At 39.1% G+C, this 19,034-nt stretch overlaps 1 protein-coding gene across 4 annotated transcripts in view; it reads left to right on the forward strand.

Annotated features, from left to right (window-relative positions):
• Nucleotides 1-278: 278 nt before the first annotated feature.
• The window catches only part of Ibtk (inhibitor of Bruton tyrosine kinase), a 72,895-nt gene continuing 54,139 nt past the window's right edge, over nt 279-19,034 (forward strand). For 3 of the 4 annotated variants that reach the window (XM_060384672.1, XM_060384674.1, XM_060384673.1), the window contains exons 1-2: nt 279-417; nt 6,021-6,706. In XM_060384672.1, coding sequence (XP_060240655.1) covers nt 6,386-6,706 — 321 coding nt within the window. In that variant the 5' untranslated portion in view covers nt 279-417; nt 6,021-6,385. Of the gene's footprint in view, nt 418-6,020; nt 6,707-15,755; nt 15,913-19,034 lie in introns of those variants that run through there. The other variant, XM_060384675.1, reaches the window with a different exon arrangement.

Here is a 19,034-nt window from a genome sequence, read left to right on the forward strand (position 1 = left end):
AGCTAGCACCAAGGGGACAATACTGGTTGTGTGCCTAGGGCGGCTGCCCGACTCTACGGCTCCAAGGCCAGCAGGGTCAAGTTGCTCTAGGACTCCCGGGAAAGGCCACTGCTGAGGTGCTGCCACGCTAGGCCTTGTGGGCAGGCCCCGACCAATCACTGTGGGGCATACACGAACTTCAGCCAATCAGCGCCCGTCTTATTCCCGAGTCCCGCCCGCTCGGAGCCCAGGTTCCCCCGAACCCCGTCCCGGTGCCGGCAGTCGCGGCCGTCGCTGCAGCCGCCTCTGGAGCTGACTCGGGTAGCCCCGGCTCCTGGCTCCCCTCGCTGTCCCCGGTCGCCTTCACTGAGGATGAGTCCCCGCGCGGCCACGCGCCTTTCCCGCGGAGACCGCCGGCGCACCTTCATCTAGCGACTGGTGAGGGCGGGGGCGACCGCGTCCTGCCGGCCCGGCGCGGGGGGGAAGCGGGGCCGGGGGAGGGGACTCGCGTGGGGGCGGCCGCGAGCCGGGAGGCGCGTGGCGCGGGCGGGTGGCCCGGGAGCGCGGCCCCGCCGCCCCCTTTGCCGCTAATGAATGGCCTGGTCCGGCGAAGTGCTACGTCGCCAGGCTGCCGGACACGCCCTCCGGCGACGTCGCGTTTCTGGTTCCGAGGGCTGTCTGGTGTCACTTCCCTTGGAGCCCTTCCTAGAGACGCCCAGGCCCCTTAAACCCGCGGTGGAGTTGACAAAGTTTTGAGTTCGCGTGGGCCTTGCTGAGTTTGCAGAAGCGGGTCTTAACGCGTACATTTTGCTGCTAGGTGGAAAGGGACCGGGGTCTGTTCTGCAGAGACAGGATAGAGGGGTCTTTTGTTCACGTGTACCGGGTTGCAGGGGAATTTTAGTTCCAAGGGGAAATGCCAGAGATAAGCGGTCTCCCACTCCTATCTAACGTCATCGTAAAACTTGAGTTGTTCTAGCCAGAGGGGGTATTTTTTTTTTCGAGGAGAAGTTGAGCAGCACCTGTTTCCTTTTACCTCGAAGTAGGACTTTTGGAGTAGATCTCCAGAAATACCGAAAGGGTCAAGAGTGGTGTTGGTCTGTCCTTCCTCTCTCTATCTCTCCGCCCCCCCCCCCATAGTGTCACTACCTTCCTGATCTGATACGCAAATTCGCAAGCGTTTTTGGTCAGTTTTTCACTTCTCTCTTGAATTAACATTTGTTTTTATCGTTTAGAGGCCCACTTCACAGTACGTTACAGCAGACCTATTTTTTTTTTTTTAAATAAAACGTGTTTTTTAAAAAAGTTTTTGCAGAACTTTAGTCACATCTCAGCTTTAAAAAAATACAATTAGCTATGTTGATTTTCACTTCTTTTTTTAGTGAAACTTGTTTGAAGGGCTTTCAGTATGCTAATTTTTGTGTACTGATTTCATTTCATTTTTAACTGTGAAGATGCTTCTGGATTATAAAATTCTAGACTAAGTACACCCATTAAAGGATGTCAGTATGATTTGTTATGTCCAGTGACACAAACTAGTTTCTTACCACAGAGGAATAATTCCTTGCTGCATCCAGAGGTGCACTTACTCCCTAAATTTTGGGCAAATTTTCTTTTATGAAAACGAGATGAGTATTGTAAAGTATTGCACTAAACTAAGTTTCTGGGTCTTTTACACAGCGAATATTTGAGAAAAGCATTAGAATGCAATTATTAGTAGTGCTAAGCTACTTAATGTCCTAACATCTTAAGTACTTATTTTTAAAAAATGTCTTTTAGGGTTTATAAAAACTTCTCTTTGATTATGACTCTGTATTATAATCTGTAGCTTATAACATTTAAATTAGTACAGATACAAGTGTACACGGAAGGTGTTTTGGTTTTAAAGAGCCCAGTTAACAATTTTCCTGCTAACTGATTATGAAAACTATGAAGAAGTATAACATTCTTCCCTTGTATGTGTGCAAAGCATATATGCCCAAGGGAGGTTATGGTCACTAGTCCATAAAGGAAGAAAAGGAGGAATGGAGAGCTCAAGTCCCCTGTCCATGGTCTTAGGGGTAGCAACCCAATTCGTAGGACCTCAAATAACAGTTTTTCTTGACTACCCTACATTATATCCTGTTGACATTCCTGTTTTGAGAGAGCCAGTTGATTGGCAAATGATATCTAGAATACTCATTGTATGATTTTTGTTTCCTTATAACAAATGAGGTGAAGGTGTTTTATTATTTTTTTTATAGGGGCAATAATGGAGTTGAAATGAGACATAGTTTATTTAGATAAAGTTCTGTACATACATGTCCACATGAAAATGTAAAAGATGGTAGCATTGTGTTTATAACACTGAGAAGTAGCCTTTTAAAGATGTAGATGAAAAATATTTCAAGTGGTAAGGGTCCTAGTATAGTATTAATATTTTCTGATTTATTTACCAAGATGTCTTATTTTCAACTTTAACTTTTGGTAGATGTTTGTATCATATGGATGAAATATTTCTTTTAGAACAGGTCAAGAGAAAATTTTTAATCTTGTTTTTGCAAATGAAAATATTGAAGCTTAGAGAAAATTCAGTGGTATGCTCAGGATCCTTAGGTAGTTATGTACTTGGGTTACCAGCTCAGGTATTCTGAATCTGAGCTTTATGTGTGATGCATAATGTAGTCTTAGTTACTGTTCTATTGCTATGATGACACACCATTACCAAAGGAACTTACAAAAGGAATTATTTAATTATTGGCTTACTTACAGTTTCGGAAGATTTGTCTATGATCATTTTGAAAGGGGGCATGACAGCAGGCAGGCAGGCATGGTGCTGAGCAGCAACTGAGAGCTCCCATCTGATGAGAGGGAGAGGAAGAGGGGGGAGAGGGGGAGAGGGAGAGACCGAGACTGGGCCTGTGTGGGCTTTTGATACTTCAAAGCCTACCTCCAGTGACACAGCCCTAACAGGGCCACACCTATACATAGCCTCACCTCCCAGTCCTTCCCAAATAACTCAACTAACAGAGGGACCTATGGGGTCCATTATCATTCATACCACTGCAAATATGTATGCCCTTCTGAAACTACATGGGCTTTCAAGAATTGTTTTTCCTTTGAGAATTTCTTATATGCATATATTATGTTTTGTTTAAACCCACTCCCCATATCTTCCCTTCCAATTTCTTTCCTGTCCTTCCTATCACCTTTCTCTCCTGTTTTAATGTGATCTAACAAACAAACAGACAAACCCACTGAAACCACTTAGTTCGGCCAGGTCAGTATGTGCATCTGCTGGGGTCATCTGCTAGAGCATGGGCAGCTTCTTAGGAGCCACACCCCTGATGAAAACTGACTTTCTCTCTCCCATTAGTTATCAACTGTCAGCTAGGGAGGTGACTTCATGACTCTCTCCCTGCACGATGCTAAGATTTTGTCTGTTCAAATCTTGTGCATGCAGTCAGAGTGGCTTTGAGTTCTTATGTACAACTATCTTGTGTCCAGAAAAACATTTTTTGCCTGTAGAATACCTCTGCTTCTTAAATTATTTTATCCCCTTTTCCACAACCATCCCTGAGCCTTGGGGGGATGGGGTATGATATTGATGTCCGCAGTCTCTTACTTAGTCTGTGTGTTGACCAGTGTGGGTGTTAATCACCATTTACTGCTAAAAGAAGCATCTCTGATGAGGTTTGAGGGGTGCACCAATCTGTGGCTAAAGTGAAACGTCCTTAGAAGTGGTTAAATATTATGCTCATTTATATTGTCTGCTATGGCCAAGACCTACCCAACCATGGGTGGCTGGCCTCTTAGTGGTGCTAGATATGAGTTCTATTTTATGGAGCAAGCCTATCATCCAATCATAATGTTTACTCTGTGACATTTGTGACACTCTCACAAGCATGTCTTGTCAGGGTGGTTGTTGAAATTCAGAGTTCACAGTTGGGTAAGGCTGTAGATTACTTTCTTCATTAGTAGCTAAAGCTGTTTTTAACATGTGAAACTTTTTTTTGTTTTGGAGAGGGATTGGGATATATGATGTATTAAGGGAGTTAGGTGATTAACTATGGATAAATGTAAGGCTCACGAACCATTGTTCAGGACTCAGTGTTGACTGCCTTAAAACCTTTGTGGGGTTGAACCATTACCAGTAGCTAAGCTAGCTAGCTAGATTTTGCTCAATTTCTTGTTAACATTTCGTCTGTGTCACATAAAGATAAAGTTATTTATAACTTACTTATTTGTGGCTTTAAGCTTTTGTCTTAGTTTCTTTTTTACTACTGTAATAAGACATTATGACTAATACAACTTGGAAAAGAAAGTGTTTATTTGGGGCTGTCATTTCAGAAGGGTAGAATTCATGATCATGGCAGAGCTAAAGCATTGTAGCAGGAACAGCTGAGAGCTTACATCTTTACCTACAAGTAGGAGCCAGGGAGAGACAATGAAAATGGCTAGAGTCTTAAAACTTTAAAGTTGGCCCCCAGTGGCATGTTTTCTCCAAGGCCACATCTCATAAACTTTCTGAAAATGGTTCTACCAACTGGGCACCAAATATTAAAAAATATGAACCTGTGGGGCCATTCTCATTCAAACCAATATAGCTTGATATATTTTTTTTCCTTTGATTTTCGAACTATTTAGCTACCACCCCACCCTTTTTCTTACCCCATCACCCAAACCAGACACCTTGCATTATCAGTTTATCCTGCCATTTTAGGATTCTGAGTATAACTTTGAATTGTCTATTTCAAGCACAAAGGCTGTTTAACATCTGACCCATCCTGATATTAAAAAAAAAAAGAGTGGTGTAGTTTTTTAGAGCTTGAAAGAGCAGAGTGAATAATTTGATATTTTGCTATATATTGTGGTTTTTAAACTACATGAGGCATTGGTTCGTGTGTGTGTGTGTGTGTGTGTGTGTGTGTGTGTGCGCGCGTGCGCGTGCACGTGCGCCAGATAAATGCCAAAGATTTAATTTTTTTTTTCTTTTAGGTTCAAATTAACATTTTGAAGTGGGTGTTTTGTTGTTTTTGGTTTTGTTTTGTTTGGTTGTTTGCCTTAGTGGGACCATGTTCAGTTAAAAACTATAGGTTTTCAGAAACAGACCTGGAGTTAGAAAGAATTAGAAATCAAGTAGTACATTGCTCTCATTTCTAAAAAGTGAATCATAATAGTCAATATCAGAAAGCTAGTTAGATGTTAACTTCTGCCTATGATTGTGATTTCAAGTGGATGTGGAAAATAATATATTTGGACTCTTCCATTTTTGTATCTATCTATCTATCTATCTATCTATCTATTTGCAAGTACACACACACACACACATAAAACCAAAGTTTCCCCAGTTCACACAGTAAATTCATGCCTGTGAAGTGCCTTTTTTTTTTTTTTTTTTTAGTTCCCAAAGATCAGATAGTAAGGAAAGGTTTACATATTAGAGAATGTTTTCCATCTTTTGTATTTAAAAGTATCATGTAACTTTAATAGTTATATGGAATCTCATCATCACTTTATACGCGGAGGTTTCAGGTAATGCTTTTTGTATGTGGTGGTTATAGAAAACCCTCTATATGTTGATGGCTTAATTTTTTATCTTTGTCTCTGAGCCATCTAGAATTTATATTAATATAGGTATAAAGTGTCAAAAATTATTTCTTTCCAGTTGCTTTCTAGTCTAGTTGTTCTTATACCCTTAGTTTAATTATTTCTCCGGAAAATGGGACCTTTCAGGTGAGAAGATACATTGCCTACCATGAAGTAATGGGTGAAGTGTTGATTGTTTTGGTAATGGTTATGATGTAGTTTTAGGCGGTGGCCATTTGGAAGAGGGTTCTCTTGAAGATTATCGATTCTAATGTGCTCCTAGCTTCTGGGGACATAGCTAAGGGAGTGTAAAACACAGGAGATAAAGATTGAAGATTCTGGAAGAGGCCAGCATGAAAAGCTGAATGCTTTTTTTTTAATGAATTAAGGACATTTAGATGTGAAATTACTATATTGTCAAGTACTTCAAGGGAGAGTTAGATTTGTAATTTTACTTTTGCTTTGTCTCCATACAGGTCACCCTCGCAATTATGGATATTTGAAAGGCTCAGACAGTGTGGAGGGGGAGTTCCCCTCCTCACTCCCCCTTGGTGCTTGACTACAGGAATAATTTATAAACTGGGATTATTTTTTAAATGAAGAACTTGTATTTGATATGAACTTTCTAGAACTGTTTATAAATTTTTGATTTAAGTGCCAAAAGATTATACAAAGATATATAGTTTTATATAATTGTTGTGACTGTTTAAATTATAACACCCAAAGGGTCATCTCTTCTCGATAATTCTTCCTGAATGATATGCTTGTGTCCTGACTTTTCATTTAAAAAATTTACTTCAGTGACTGTTCTGAAGGAATAAGCAATATAAAAGCAGTTAGGATGGATTCTGCCACTCCTGACTGCACGGCAAAATGCAGATCCTTGAGGCATGCTCTGGATGTCCTTTCTGTGGTGACAAAGGGGAGTGAGAATCAGATCAAGAACTTCCTCTCCAGTCACTGTCACAATGCTGCAACTGTCAAGGATGCCTTTGGCAGGAACGCCCTCCACCTGGTTTCTTCCTGTGGGAAGAAAGGAGTATTAGATTGGCTTATTGAGAAAGGAGTAGATTTGCTGGTGAAAGACAAGGAGTCAGGCTGGACAGCACTGCACAGGAGCATTTTTTATGGACATATTGATTGTGTTTGGTCTCTGTTGAAGGTAAGTGCCATTAGTTTATTTAAAACTTATTTATCTAGGTACGTGCTTTTACTTTTTTCTTTCCTTTTATTGAAAATAGATTTTCCCCCCTCAAATTATATAGTATGATTATGGTTTCTCCTTGGCCTACCTCCTAGCTCTCTCCCCTCCCATCCAGATCCACCCCCTTTCCATCTTTCATTAGAAAACAAACAAGCCATGCCATTAATCCTAGCACTTGGGAGGTAGAGGGAGACAGATGTTTGTAAGTTTGAGGCCAGCCTGGTATACAGTGTGTGTTGCAGAACAACCAGGACTATATAATGAGATCCTGCCTTGAAAAAAAAAACAAAAACAAAAACAGAGGGAGAGGGAGAACAGGAGAACACACAGGTTTCTCTGGGATAATAATGAAATCTATTAAAACAAAACAAAAACTAACACAGTGCAATTAGACAAAACAAACAGAAGGAAAAGAGCCCAAGAAAAGACACAAAAAAACAGACCTACTTGTTTGTGCACTCAGGAAACCTATAAAAACACTAAACTGGAAGCCATAATATATGCATGAAGGAACTGTAGGGTAAAAAGAAAAATAAATAAATAAATAAATAAATAAAAGTGAAATTAAGCAGACAAACAAAAGCCCAGACATGGCATTGTGAGGCAAGGGACCTCCAACGATGCTGTTTAGTTCATTTTCTTTTCACCATCTACTGTTGAGCATGTAGCCTGTCCTTAAGAGTAGTTTGTTTCCTTAGTAAGACTTCCTAGGAGAAAACGAAATTGTCATTTGTAGGTGGCTATCAATTGGCGATAGTTTCTAGGTTAGAGATGGGGTATGTGAACACTTTTTTCATCTCTCAGACCCAATCTGGTGCTGACCATGGAGGCCCTGCCTATGCTGCCTCAGTCTCTGTGTTTTCATATGTGGTTAGTTCCTATTGTGTTTAGAAGGCCTTGTTTCATTTGTGTCCCGCATCCCTTCTGGCTTTTACACTCTTTCTACCTCTTCTTCTAAGAGGTTCCCTGAGCCCCAAGGAGAGGGATTTGATGGAGACATCTAGTTTAGGGCTGAGTGTTCTAAAGTTTCTCACTCTGCATGCTGTCTGGCTGTGGGTCTCTCTGTATTTGTTCCCATTTGCTATAGGACAGAGTGTCTCTCTGATAATGGCTGAACAAAGCACTTAAGTGGCTGGACTTTAGGCATGTGCTTTTTTTTTAAATTTATTTTATTTTTTTTTGTTAATTACAGTCTATTCACTTTCTATCCCAGCTGTAGCCCCTCCCTTGTCCCCTCCCATCCCACCCTCCCTTCCTCCTCTCTTCCCATGCCTTTCCCCAAGTCCACTGATAGGGGAGGTCCTCCTCCCCTCCCCTCTGACCCTAGCCTATCAGGTCTCATCAGGACTGGCTGCATTGTCTTCCTCTGTGGCTTGGTAAGGCTACTCCCCACTCCGGGAGGTGATCAAAGAGCCAGCCACTGAGTTCATGTCAGAGACAGTCCCTAATTCCCCTTACTTGGAGACTGAGCTGCCATGGGCTACATCTGTGTAGGGGTTCTAGGTTATCTCCATGCATGGTCCTTGGTTGGAGTATCAGTCTCAGAAAAGACCTCTGTGACCAGATTTTTTTGGTTCTCTTGCTCTCCTTGTGGAGCCCTTGTCCCCTCCAGGTCTTTCGTCTCCCTTTCTTTCATAAGTACTTTAAAGTCCTAGCTAGAGCAATAAAACAACTAAAGGAGATCAAGGGGATACAAATCAGAAAGGAAGAAGTCAAGTATCACTGTTTTCAGATGATATGATAATATACATGAGTGATCCCAAAAATCAAACAGAGAACTCCTTCAGCTGATAAACACCTTCAGCAAAGTGGCTGGATACAAAATTAATTGAAAAAAATCAGTAGCCCTCCTATATACGAAAGACAAAAGTGCTGAGAAAGAAATTAGGGAAACTACACCCTTCAAAATAGCCACTAATAGCATAAAGTACCGTGGTGCTAATAACCAAGCAAGTGAAAGACCTGTTAAAAAAAACCTTCAACTCTCTGAAGAAAGAAATTAAAGAAGATATCAGAAGATGGAAAGATCTCCCATGCTCATGGCATGTGCTTCTCTTAATCTGTTTTATGTTGTATTTTTTAAGAGAGGTTTGCATATGTTTGATACTCTTATAACTCATCTTTAGATTTAAAATCCCATATACCTTATTTATTTACGCAGTGTATAAAATTTCAAATATACATCAAAGCTTATAATATATAATGAACTATTGTGCAATTTTACGTTATGTGCACTGTATGTTATTGGAAGAAGAAATCTTAAGCAGAATTTATTTGAACAAAGAATGATTTATGAATTGGGTGTTACCTAAAACCAGAGAAGTTCAGTGTGGGGGTGCAGTTGAGGGGCAGAATACTTGCCTAATATTGTCAAGGCTCAGGTTCTCACCTTCAGCGTTCTGCTCATCCCAGAGAGCTGTTTTGGAAGCATGGGCAAAGTGGAGAACCTCATTAGAGGTTAATTAGTACCTGCGACTGGTCAGGTCTGTTGTCTGTTTCTCTCTGTTGGGCTTCTCCTTGCCTATCCTGAAACCTACTGTTAAAGTGACTTCATTGTAATGTAATTCCACTGAAAAAAATTAAATAAAAAGACTTGTAAATTACCAGTGACTACTTTATAAGGGTTCTGCTTGTTGAATATGTTACAGGTATGAATCATGGTTTTGAATAATATATTCACTTTTTGTTTAACTAGATTAAAATGTTTATTTTAAAAATTTGATAATTAAAATCAGCTTAATTTATACAAAATTTCTCATTCAGTAGATTCCATCTGGGTTTTTTATGAGAAAAGCCAAATCATGAAGTACTTTGAAAAATAACCAGTGAGGGGTAGGAGAGATGGCTCAGAGGTTAAGAGTGCTGGCTGTTCTTCCAGAGGTCTTGAGTTCAAATCCCAGCAACCGCATGGTGGCTCATAGCTATCTATAATGAGATCTGGTGCCCTCTTCTGGCCTGCAGGCATTCATGCAGGTAGAACATTGTATATGTAATAAATAAATAAATCTTAAAAACAAACAAAATACCTAGTGTCATTGTGTTAGTGAATACTGAGTCATGTGTTTTAAACACATAACTTTGCTTTTTCAAGTTTTTGCAGGCCTAGGAAACAAAAAAGGTCTTGTTTCTAAATTAGGAATCTTACCATTAGTATTTTCATCTATTTAAAAAAAAATCCCTTATTTTCATATTTTTGTGCTATATGTGCATCAAAATAATTTCTAATGTATATTGATAGTACAATATCCTTTTTTTCCGTAGCTAAATTATGTAAGTGTCCTGCTTACCCAGTCATCTTGGATAAATTTCTAAACATAGCACTGTTGTTTTTAAGAAAATTTCAATGATTCCATTTTACCAATAAAGACACAAGAGCCAGACACTGGTGTGAAACCTGCCAGCTCAGAGAGGCAGAGAAAGCATCCAACTGACCTTCTTCTTCAGCTGATGTCCCCAAAAGAAAAGGACACCTCCTTCCCCACACAGTCTCCAAAAACTTAATGTCCCTCAAACTTAATGTCCCTCCCTTCTACTTCCTGTGTGTCGCTTTATCCATCATCCTGACTTCCTTTCACTATGTTTTTTTCCTATGTTTGCTTCTTGTTAACTGGTTGCTTGCTCTGCCTCTTGCTCTGTGGTTGACTTTATTTAATCCTGTCTTGGATTAAACTTGTGTGTTAGGGCCAAGCTACACCATGACTAAAAACAGGCTTTTTCAGTAAATAACAATTTTGGGGTTCACAATGTGATCAAATATCCTGTGATATAGAACCTTGGTTCTATCTGTAGAAGGGACATTACTAGTCCTTCCTCATAGCTGTCCCTACTTCTGTCAGGATCATCACTAATGCCTTCTCTGTCCATGTAGGGAAAGCTAAAGAGTTAAAGCTTCATTTGGCTCCAGTCTTAACCCTTCTTCACCTCTGAATCCTTGCCTGGACTATTGGACTACTATTGGACTACTGCTAATTCTGTTGAGGTTTTGAAGGTTCTTTGATTTTCTTCTATCTGAGAGGTTACTAGTTAGGTGTCTCCATTAAGTACTTCAGTTTGAAACTTTTGTGATGTGCCCTGGATTATGGACTTTGCCTGCTTTAGATTTTCATAGTGGTGTGGGTGTGTGTTGGCTAAGAAAAGCTAGGAAATTGTGCTTTGGCCACCTTGCCCTTAGCTTGACTGTCTTATCAGAGTCTTATTGGCCACTGATAGATAACTAACAAAGAGTGAAGTTTACTGATACACCTTTTCGACCAAATAAATCTTTGAAAATTGTTCAGAATTCTGTTGTAAGATACCTCCTTAGTATGTTCTTTCTTTTGGCCTTGCAATTCTCTTTTCAGTGGAAGGGATGCAGAACTAGTCTTTCATTGAGGAGCTTCATGTCAGCTCCCTGAGGTACACCACAATTCTTCAGCTGTGTCTCATTGGCAAGAAGACACTGTAATCATGAATGCAGGTTCAGTGAATTTGCATCTAATGAAACTTCTGAGATAACAATTTTTATGTCAATTGCCAAAATGAATTGATCAGTAAATACACACCTGTACTGTCCACACTGTCAGTCCTTGATTGCCAAATACAGGAGACCTTGGCAGAAATTTTTTGCCTACATAAAGCTACAATAGAAATAGCAATTTTAAGTAACATTGCTTTGACAGCTTTATTCCATGATGAGATGGAATGTCAAAGACTTCCAGGATTCTGCTGCATCTGTTGCAGAGTACCTTAAATTTGTAGTTTCATTTGTAGTGTGGTGACTTCACACATGGTAGGCAAGAACTCTATGGTTGAACTATAGTCTTTTTTTTTTAATTTGAGACTGGATCTTTCCCAAGCATAATTCAAACTTGTAATCCTACTGCCTAGCCAGGGTTGTACTCAGAGTCACCACACCTTATGCTGCTGGTTACTCACTGGTCGGGGAAACTTCTTCCTATTGTTATAAAGACAGTAGAGTCCCAACATTTTATTGGTTGAATAACTCAGTAACTGCAAAGTATTTAGAACAAATATCTTTTGTATGGTACATGCCATAGAGTGATTGATGCATTACAGACATTGTAGTGAACATGACTGGATTCTTTTTTTTGATTAAATTTTTATGCTGGTATGGGGAGATAGGCAAAGATCAAATATAAGTAGCAAAGTGCTTTTAACAGATTGTAGTGTTAGGGTTTTGCACATAACAGAGACCAACGATGCTAAGAATAGCAAAAAGATCTTAAGAGGATATCAGACAGCACAAAAGAGACAGCCAGGACATCCAATTGACCGTAGACCTGTAGACAAAAACCACTTTTCAGGCTAATATAGAATTAACTATAAATCTTTAACATTGTTTAACAATTATAACTATTGATCTGAAATTTTATCTTCCTCTAAACACTAGGAATGAAATGTTTTACCTGACACTGTTTTAATACTTTATAATCAAAAGGAAAACAGAATTTGTCTCAGCATCCTTGAGAGTGAATCTTATCAGGGCCCCTTTAACTTCATTGGCGTCTGGTCGTTTTTAGCTCTGAAAACACACAAACTTTTGAAAGTAACAGTATAGGGACATTTTTGTATTAACACATGTATGAAATGCACAGTGTGCACAAATCAGCTAATGATGATTTTTTGCTGTATGCCTGAGCAGGTGAAAGGCATCTGTAAGTTAGTTTTGACTTCATAACCGAACTTTTATACCAATCTCCCGAGCTGTTCCCACAAAGTGATCAGCATTTGCATCACCTGCTTTGCTGTCCTTCTGGGTCTCTTCCTTTGTACCTTCCATGCTGGCAGACAAGATTTTCAGGTCTCTTGTGGTTAAATCTGATCCTTATTAAACTTTAAAGGAGTCCATTTCCTGTGGAAAAAAGGCATAGCCTCTTTTCCAATGCACTGTATTTTCATTCTGAGATTAACACATCCTTAAAGTATACACGTTGATTTTTATCAGTCCTTTTAAAATCCAGTGTTTTTCAGTAGCACTTGTGTTACCTGTCTTACTGACATTTAAAAAAAAATTGAAGTTAATACAGTGTTATGTAATCTATTTCTGGGAGATCTCATATTCTCTTTTTGTTTTCTGAGCATCTCCTTTAAAGTGTGGTTTGATCTTTCCACAATTGCTTGGACTGTAAGGACTGTACTGTGTTTTATGTTATGCTATATAAAAAATAAAAATAAAAGATTTATTTTCCTGATGCATAAGCCAGAGTATTATCAGTTTTAATTTGTAAAGGTATCCCCATGAGAGTCATCACTTCTAATAAGTATGTAATTACAGAATCACCTTTTCAGAACTCAAGGCAGAAGCCCTTTGGAATCCTGAATAGATATTAGTTGAAACACATCCATCTGTCAAACTTCATTTCTTTGGGTACTTTTAGGGATACCTCTTACATACATTTTTTTAAAAATAACATTTAATTTCTGCCCCCTTCTGAGTCCACTGATAGTGGAGGTCCTCCTCTCCTTCCATCTGACCCTAGCTTATCGGGTATCTTTAGGACTGCCTGCAATGTCTTTATCTGTGGCCTAGTAAGGCTGCTCCTCCCTCCGGGGGGGGGGGGAGAGTAGTTCAATGAGCCAGTCATTGAGTTCATGTCAGAAATAATTCTTGTCCCCCTTACTAGGGAACCCATGTGGATACTGAGCTACCATGGGCTATGTCTGAGCAGGGGTTATAGGTTATATACATGCATGGTCCTTGGTTGGAAAAACAGTCTCACAGAAGCCTGTGCCCTGGTATATTTGGACCTTGTGGGGCTTCTGTCCCCTCTAGGTCATAGTAACTCCCCCTTCTTTCATAGGATTCCCTGCACTCTGCTGAAGGTCTGGTTATGAGTCTCAGCATCTGCTTTGATATACTGCTAGGTAGAGTCTTGCAGGTGCCCTCTGTGAGAAGAGATGAGGGAGGGAGGGGAGGATTGGGAGGGAAAGAGGGAGGAGGCTACAGCTGGGATACAAGTGATTAAAAAAAATTGAAAAATGATTTCTTTGGCTTGTCTCCAGGTTATAGAAACATTGTTCTTTTTTTAAATTTAAATTTTATTAATTACAATTTATTCACTTTGAACCCTCCCCCCCCCCATAGTTCTCTTCCTTCTCCCCTCCCAATCTCATCCTCCCTTTCCCTTCTCCTCCCATGGCCCTCCTCCAGTCCACTGATAGGGGAGGTCTTCCTCCCCTTCCTTCTGATCCTAGTCTATCAGGTCTGGCTGCATTGTCTTCTGTGGCTTGGTAAGGCTGCTCCCCCTTCAGGCGGAGGTAATCGAAGAGCAGGCCAATCAGTTATGTCAGAGACAGTCCTGTTCCCATCACTATGTAACCCACTTGGACACTGAACTGCCATGGCCTACATCTATGCAGGGGTTCTAGGTTATCTCCATGAATGGTCCTTGGTTGGAGTATCAGTCTCAGAAAAGAACCTTGTGCCCAGATTTTTTTGGTTCTGTTGCTCTCCTTGTGGAGTTCCTGTCCTCTCCAGGTCTTACTATTTCTCACTTCTTTCATAAGATTCCCAGCACTCTACCCAAAGGTTGACCATAAGTCGTAGCATCTGCTTTGGTACCCTGCAGGGCAGAGCCTTTCAGAGGCCCTCTGTGGCAGGCTCCTGTCCTGTTCCCTGTTTTCTCCTTCTTTTGATGTCCATGTTCTTTGCTTTTCTTAATGGGGATTGAGCATTTTAGCCAGAGTCTTCCTTGATTAGTTCCTTTAGGTGTACAGATTTTAGTAGGTTTATCCTATATTATATGTCTAATAACCACTTATGAGTGAGTATATACCATGTGGGTCTCTCTGCTTCTGGAATACATTTTTCTTTAAGCTTCTTCTGTTTATATGATGTGCTTTATGAAAAATTGAAGCTTCTAATATATTTCTTATTAATAATAGATCTATCTCATTTCCTAGTGCCAATGGTCCTGGCAAACCTGTATGAGAATAAATATGGGTTATATATAATGGATGGCCTGTGTTTTGAATTACCTGTTGTAGTTGTATAAATAGCAAGGTTAATTCTGAATCATCTGGAATAAGTTCACAGTTTGGTTTCTATATGTAAAACAACTCTGCATATTGAGAGTCAGTAAGTATATTAAGATATTCTGCAAAATCTAATAGAACCATGAGAATAGCACATAGTTCCGATTTTTAAACTGAAGCATGTGGGCTTTGAATTACGTTACTTATATTTTCTGACTTACAACCTGGCATTCCTAAATAATTGGCATCTATATAAAGGGTAGGAGCTTTAGAAATTAGTGTTCCTCTTAGTATAAAAGGAAGAACTCAATTAGTTCTGTTTATAACTGAAGTTGCTTGTTTTTGGGGTCATTGTTGTTAATTTCATCCACCAAATTACTGCAAGCTTCGCCAGTTTTCACTGATTACTCATAATGAGGTAATTTTCAGCATTAGTATAAGGCACTACAATTTCTGCTGGGTCTGATCCCGATAGTTGACAAAGTCTTATTATTCCTTTCACAGTTAAATCAGAAACCTTTTTTATATAGTTTTAAAATTTTTAACTCTGTTTATGTGCTGAAAATATCCATTCTAATATATTACCTTCCCTCTGCATAAGAATTCCTGTGGGAGTATAAATAGAAGGCAAAATAACTAAAATACAATCAAACTTGAGATCCAAGGAATCCACATGTACATCATGTGATCTCTTCTCTATCAGAGGCAGTTCTCTATCAACTTCAGCTGATACATATATATATGTATACATGTATATATATATACATACATATATGTATATATATAATTATATGTGTCTATATATAAAATTATTTAAGTTCAAATTACCTTGTAAGGTTTGAAGTCAATTACCTCTTGAGTGGTTAATACAGTGGTGGGCTGGAGTCAATTAATATTTACCAGTAATTTTTTGAAAGTCATTAAGAGTTTGTAACTGATTTCTTCTGATAGGAACTTTCTGTGGTTGAATTTTCTGTAGACCTATCTTATATCCTAGATAGTTGATAGAATATCCTCTTTGTATTTTTTTCAGAAGCAATTTGCAATCCCCAACAAGGCAAAATTCTTTTTCTAAAGTATCTGTATCTGAATCAGCCATCAAGATATCATCCATATAATAATAAATTATCGCTTGTGCAAACTGTTTACGAGTTATTTCTAATGGCTGTTGTACAAATATTGACGACAAGGTAGGGCTGTTTAACATTTCTCGTGGCAAAACTTTTCATTAATATCTTTTTATAGGCTGTTTATTGTTAAATGTGGACATAATGAAAGCAAATTTCTCTTGAACCTGTTACTGCAGGGGTATTGGGAAAAAAGCATCTTTTAAATAAATCACTATAATAGGCCATGCCTTAAGCAACAATTTAAAGAGACTCCTGGTTGTAAGGAATCCATTGGCCGAATTACCTTCTAATAGCTCTTAGATCAGTTAACATCCTTCATTTTCCAGATTTCTTTTTAATGACAAAGAATTCCAAGAGCTGGTAGACTCTTCTATATGTTGAGCCTCCAGCTGCCCTTGGACCAGCTGTTTTAGGGCTTGTAACTTTTTCTTAGTTAAGGGCCATTGCTCTACCCAGACAGGCTTGTTAGTTAACCACTTTAAAGCAGTGTCCCTTCTTTTAAATTTAGAGAGCTAACACCTGCTGTTTCCTGCCTGTGGACAACCTGGATGGTCTGTAATTGTTTTTGATAACACTTTTTATTACCTTCATCAGGCACATCTCCCATTTGACAGCTTGTCCCTGAAGTTGAAGTAATGTTAATCTGTGTTTCCCAGTGTTGTAATAGATCTCTTCCCCATAAATTCATGGCTATATCTGCCACATATGGCCCTAATCTTCCTGTCTGATTTTATGGTCCTATACATTTAATCCATTTGACTTTGTTTTACGTGCGACAATGTCCAAATCCTTTCGAAGTGGCCAAGTTGGATTGCAAAAATCTTGTGAAATTACTGTTACATCTACCTTCACATCCATTAGACCTTCAATGTCAGTTCCATCGCTAATTGTAATTTAAGTTTGGTCTCTGATCATTTATACATTTATAGCAGTTTGCTAAAATACTTGTTTCCTAGTACCTTTAAAATCTCATGTTCTCTCCATTGGATTAGTTAAGCTTATAGTAGCATTATCTTTCAGTCACTAATTTCTTTAGTTGCTTCTAGAACATTCTCTCTTTGGCTCATGTTCCTTGGTTTTGGTTTTGGTTTTTTTTTTTTTTTGAGGGGGCAAGTGAAGCCACCTCTGCAGTTTCCCAATAGTAAGGAATTGCCTCACATATTTCTGGATGAACTACATTCATAAGTCCTGTATCTGTCCTTTCCACATCTTTTATCTCAGGAAGCTTTCTCCCTGGATTATCAGGAGGGAAGATGTTATTTTAAGGAATTATTTGTCTACAGTCCTTTAGGAAATAACCTTTTCTTCCACCGGCAAAGCATTGGTCATTTTGAGCTCTATTACGTTTGGCAATTGTCTGTCCAGTCATAGTGGTATTGTAAGCAATGGATCCAGTATCTGTGATAGTTTTAATCCACCCATAATTAGGCATAGATTTGGCCTTGAAAGGTCTAATAGCCTTCTTGCATTTAGCGTTAGCATTCTCAAAAGCTAACGACTCAATTAGTGCCTTTCTTACATCTAGATCTGATATTGTTCTACTTACTGCTGAAGTTAATTTGTGTAAAAATCAGTAAAAGATTCATCTGAGCCCTGGGTTATCTTGGTACATGATTCAGATCATCTTCTGTGTTGTGCAGTCTTGTTCCAAGCATTTAAAGCTACTGTTAGGACATTGCTCTAAGGTCACATCATCAAACAGAATCGTCATTTGTAACTCAGCATAGTCACCTTCACCTAGCAACTGATCCTTGACAATATTAATAGCACTAGTCCTAGTATGTTGCTCCATAGCTGAAGCTGAGGGCTAGCTTCCAACAGGGCTGTCATTAAATGTTTCCAGTCTTTGGAATTATATGATTTTACAAGGCCCAGTTATTTAGCACTTATTTCATATAGTTATTTAGTACTTATTTCATATAGGATGAATGCATTCCATATGCTACCATCTTCTCTTTAAATCACCTTAGATCTAGCATCTCTTTGTGTTTCCATCCAAATTCACTGTAACCTCATGGGTTTCTCTTGTCTGGGGGTAACTGTCTTATAGAAGCTGGGGAAGCTAGGGTTTCTAACAGGTTTGGGCTGCCATCCTGCAATCTTCTCATAAGGTGGGAATGTAGGTTTTAGATTGAATTCCTCTGACCTAGCTTGAGAAAATTCTTGTTTCTAATTTAAAGGATCTTTTAATTTTTCTTCCACCCTTTGCCACTTAGCATTCTGTTATGGCCAAGTCTCATGGACCCCAAAGAGCTGATTCTGATGCAAACACAACAGGGTCTTTATTACAAGCTCGAGCTTAGCCTACACTGGCACTGATGCAGCAGTTCTAGTAGAGCCCAGGGTTCAGGGAGAGAGAGGTATTTATTGAGATGACAGGAATTCTAGGTATTCCAGCTTGGCAGTTCTGTGATTGATTGACATTTAGCCAATATTAGATGTCTGGAGGGCCATAGTTGTTTTACTCAACCTATTGTAAAGAACACCTGGGTAAACTCCAGGTATTCACTGATTAGCCGTCGCTAGAGGTAATGATTAAATATTACCTGAGGTGAATGGTTGAATCACATTTTTTGTGGGTTATCTTTAGGCTATTCCTTCGGCAGGAGATTTAATGGTCTTGTTCCTGGAACTGGTGACCTATGGCCTTGTTCCTGGGACTGATGACTTTGGGGATGGGGAGGAGGCTCAGGCCTGGTCCTCTCAATTCCAACTTTCAGTTCTCTATTTAAGTCTATTTTATTCTGTCTTTCTTAAGAGAGGCACAGAAAACTGTGATCATTATTGAACATACTGTAATTAGCTCCATGACAATAACTGAAACAAAACCATTTGGGGTCCAAGTATCCTCTGCTATAGTGTTTTTCATTTTTTAATATGTAAATATATTTTTTAAATTTTTGCTGATTCTTTCCTTTCTTTGGAGACTTCACTTTATTATATTCAAACTTAGTATTTTTTTCAAGGACTATCTATACTCAGTTTCTTTCCTTTTTTTTTTTTAAGCATCTATGTACATTTACAAAACATTTCTCCTATATCTCTTTTACCACTTCCAAACATATTTATTTGTGTACTTAAGCATCTCTAAACTCTGTCCTTTGTGGACTGATTATTTGGAGCATACACTACTTTCTCTGAGGTTGGGGGTTTCAGATTCTCTGACTCCGCCACTGTCTTTT

The sequence above is a fragment of the Meriones unguiculatus genome, chromosome 6 (assembly GCF_030254825.1).
Source record: "Meriones unguiculatus strain TT.TT164.6M chromosome 6, Bangor_MerUng_6.1, whole genome shotgun sequence".
NCBI classification, from domain to species: Eukaryota; Metazoa; Chordata; class Mammalia; order Rodentia; family Muridae; genus Meriones; species Meriones unguiculatus.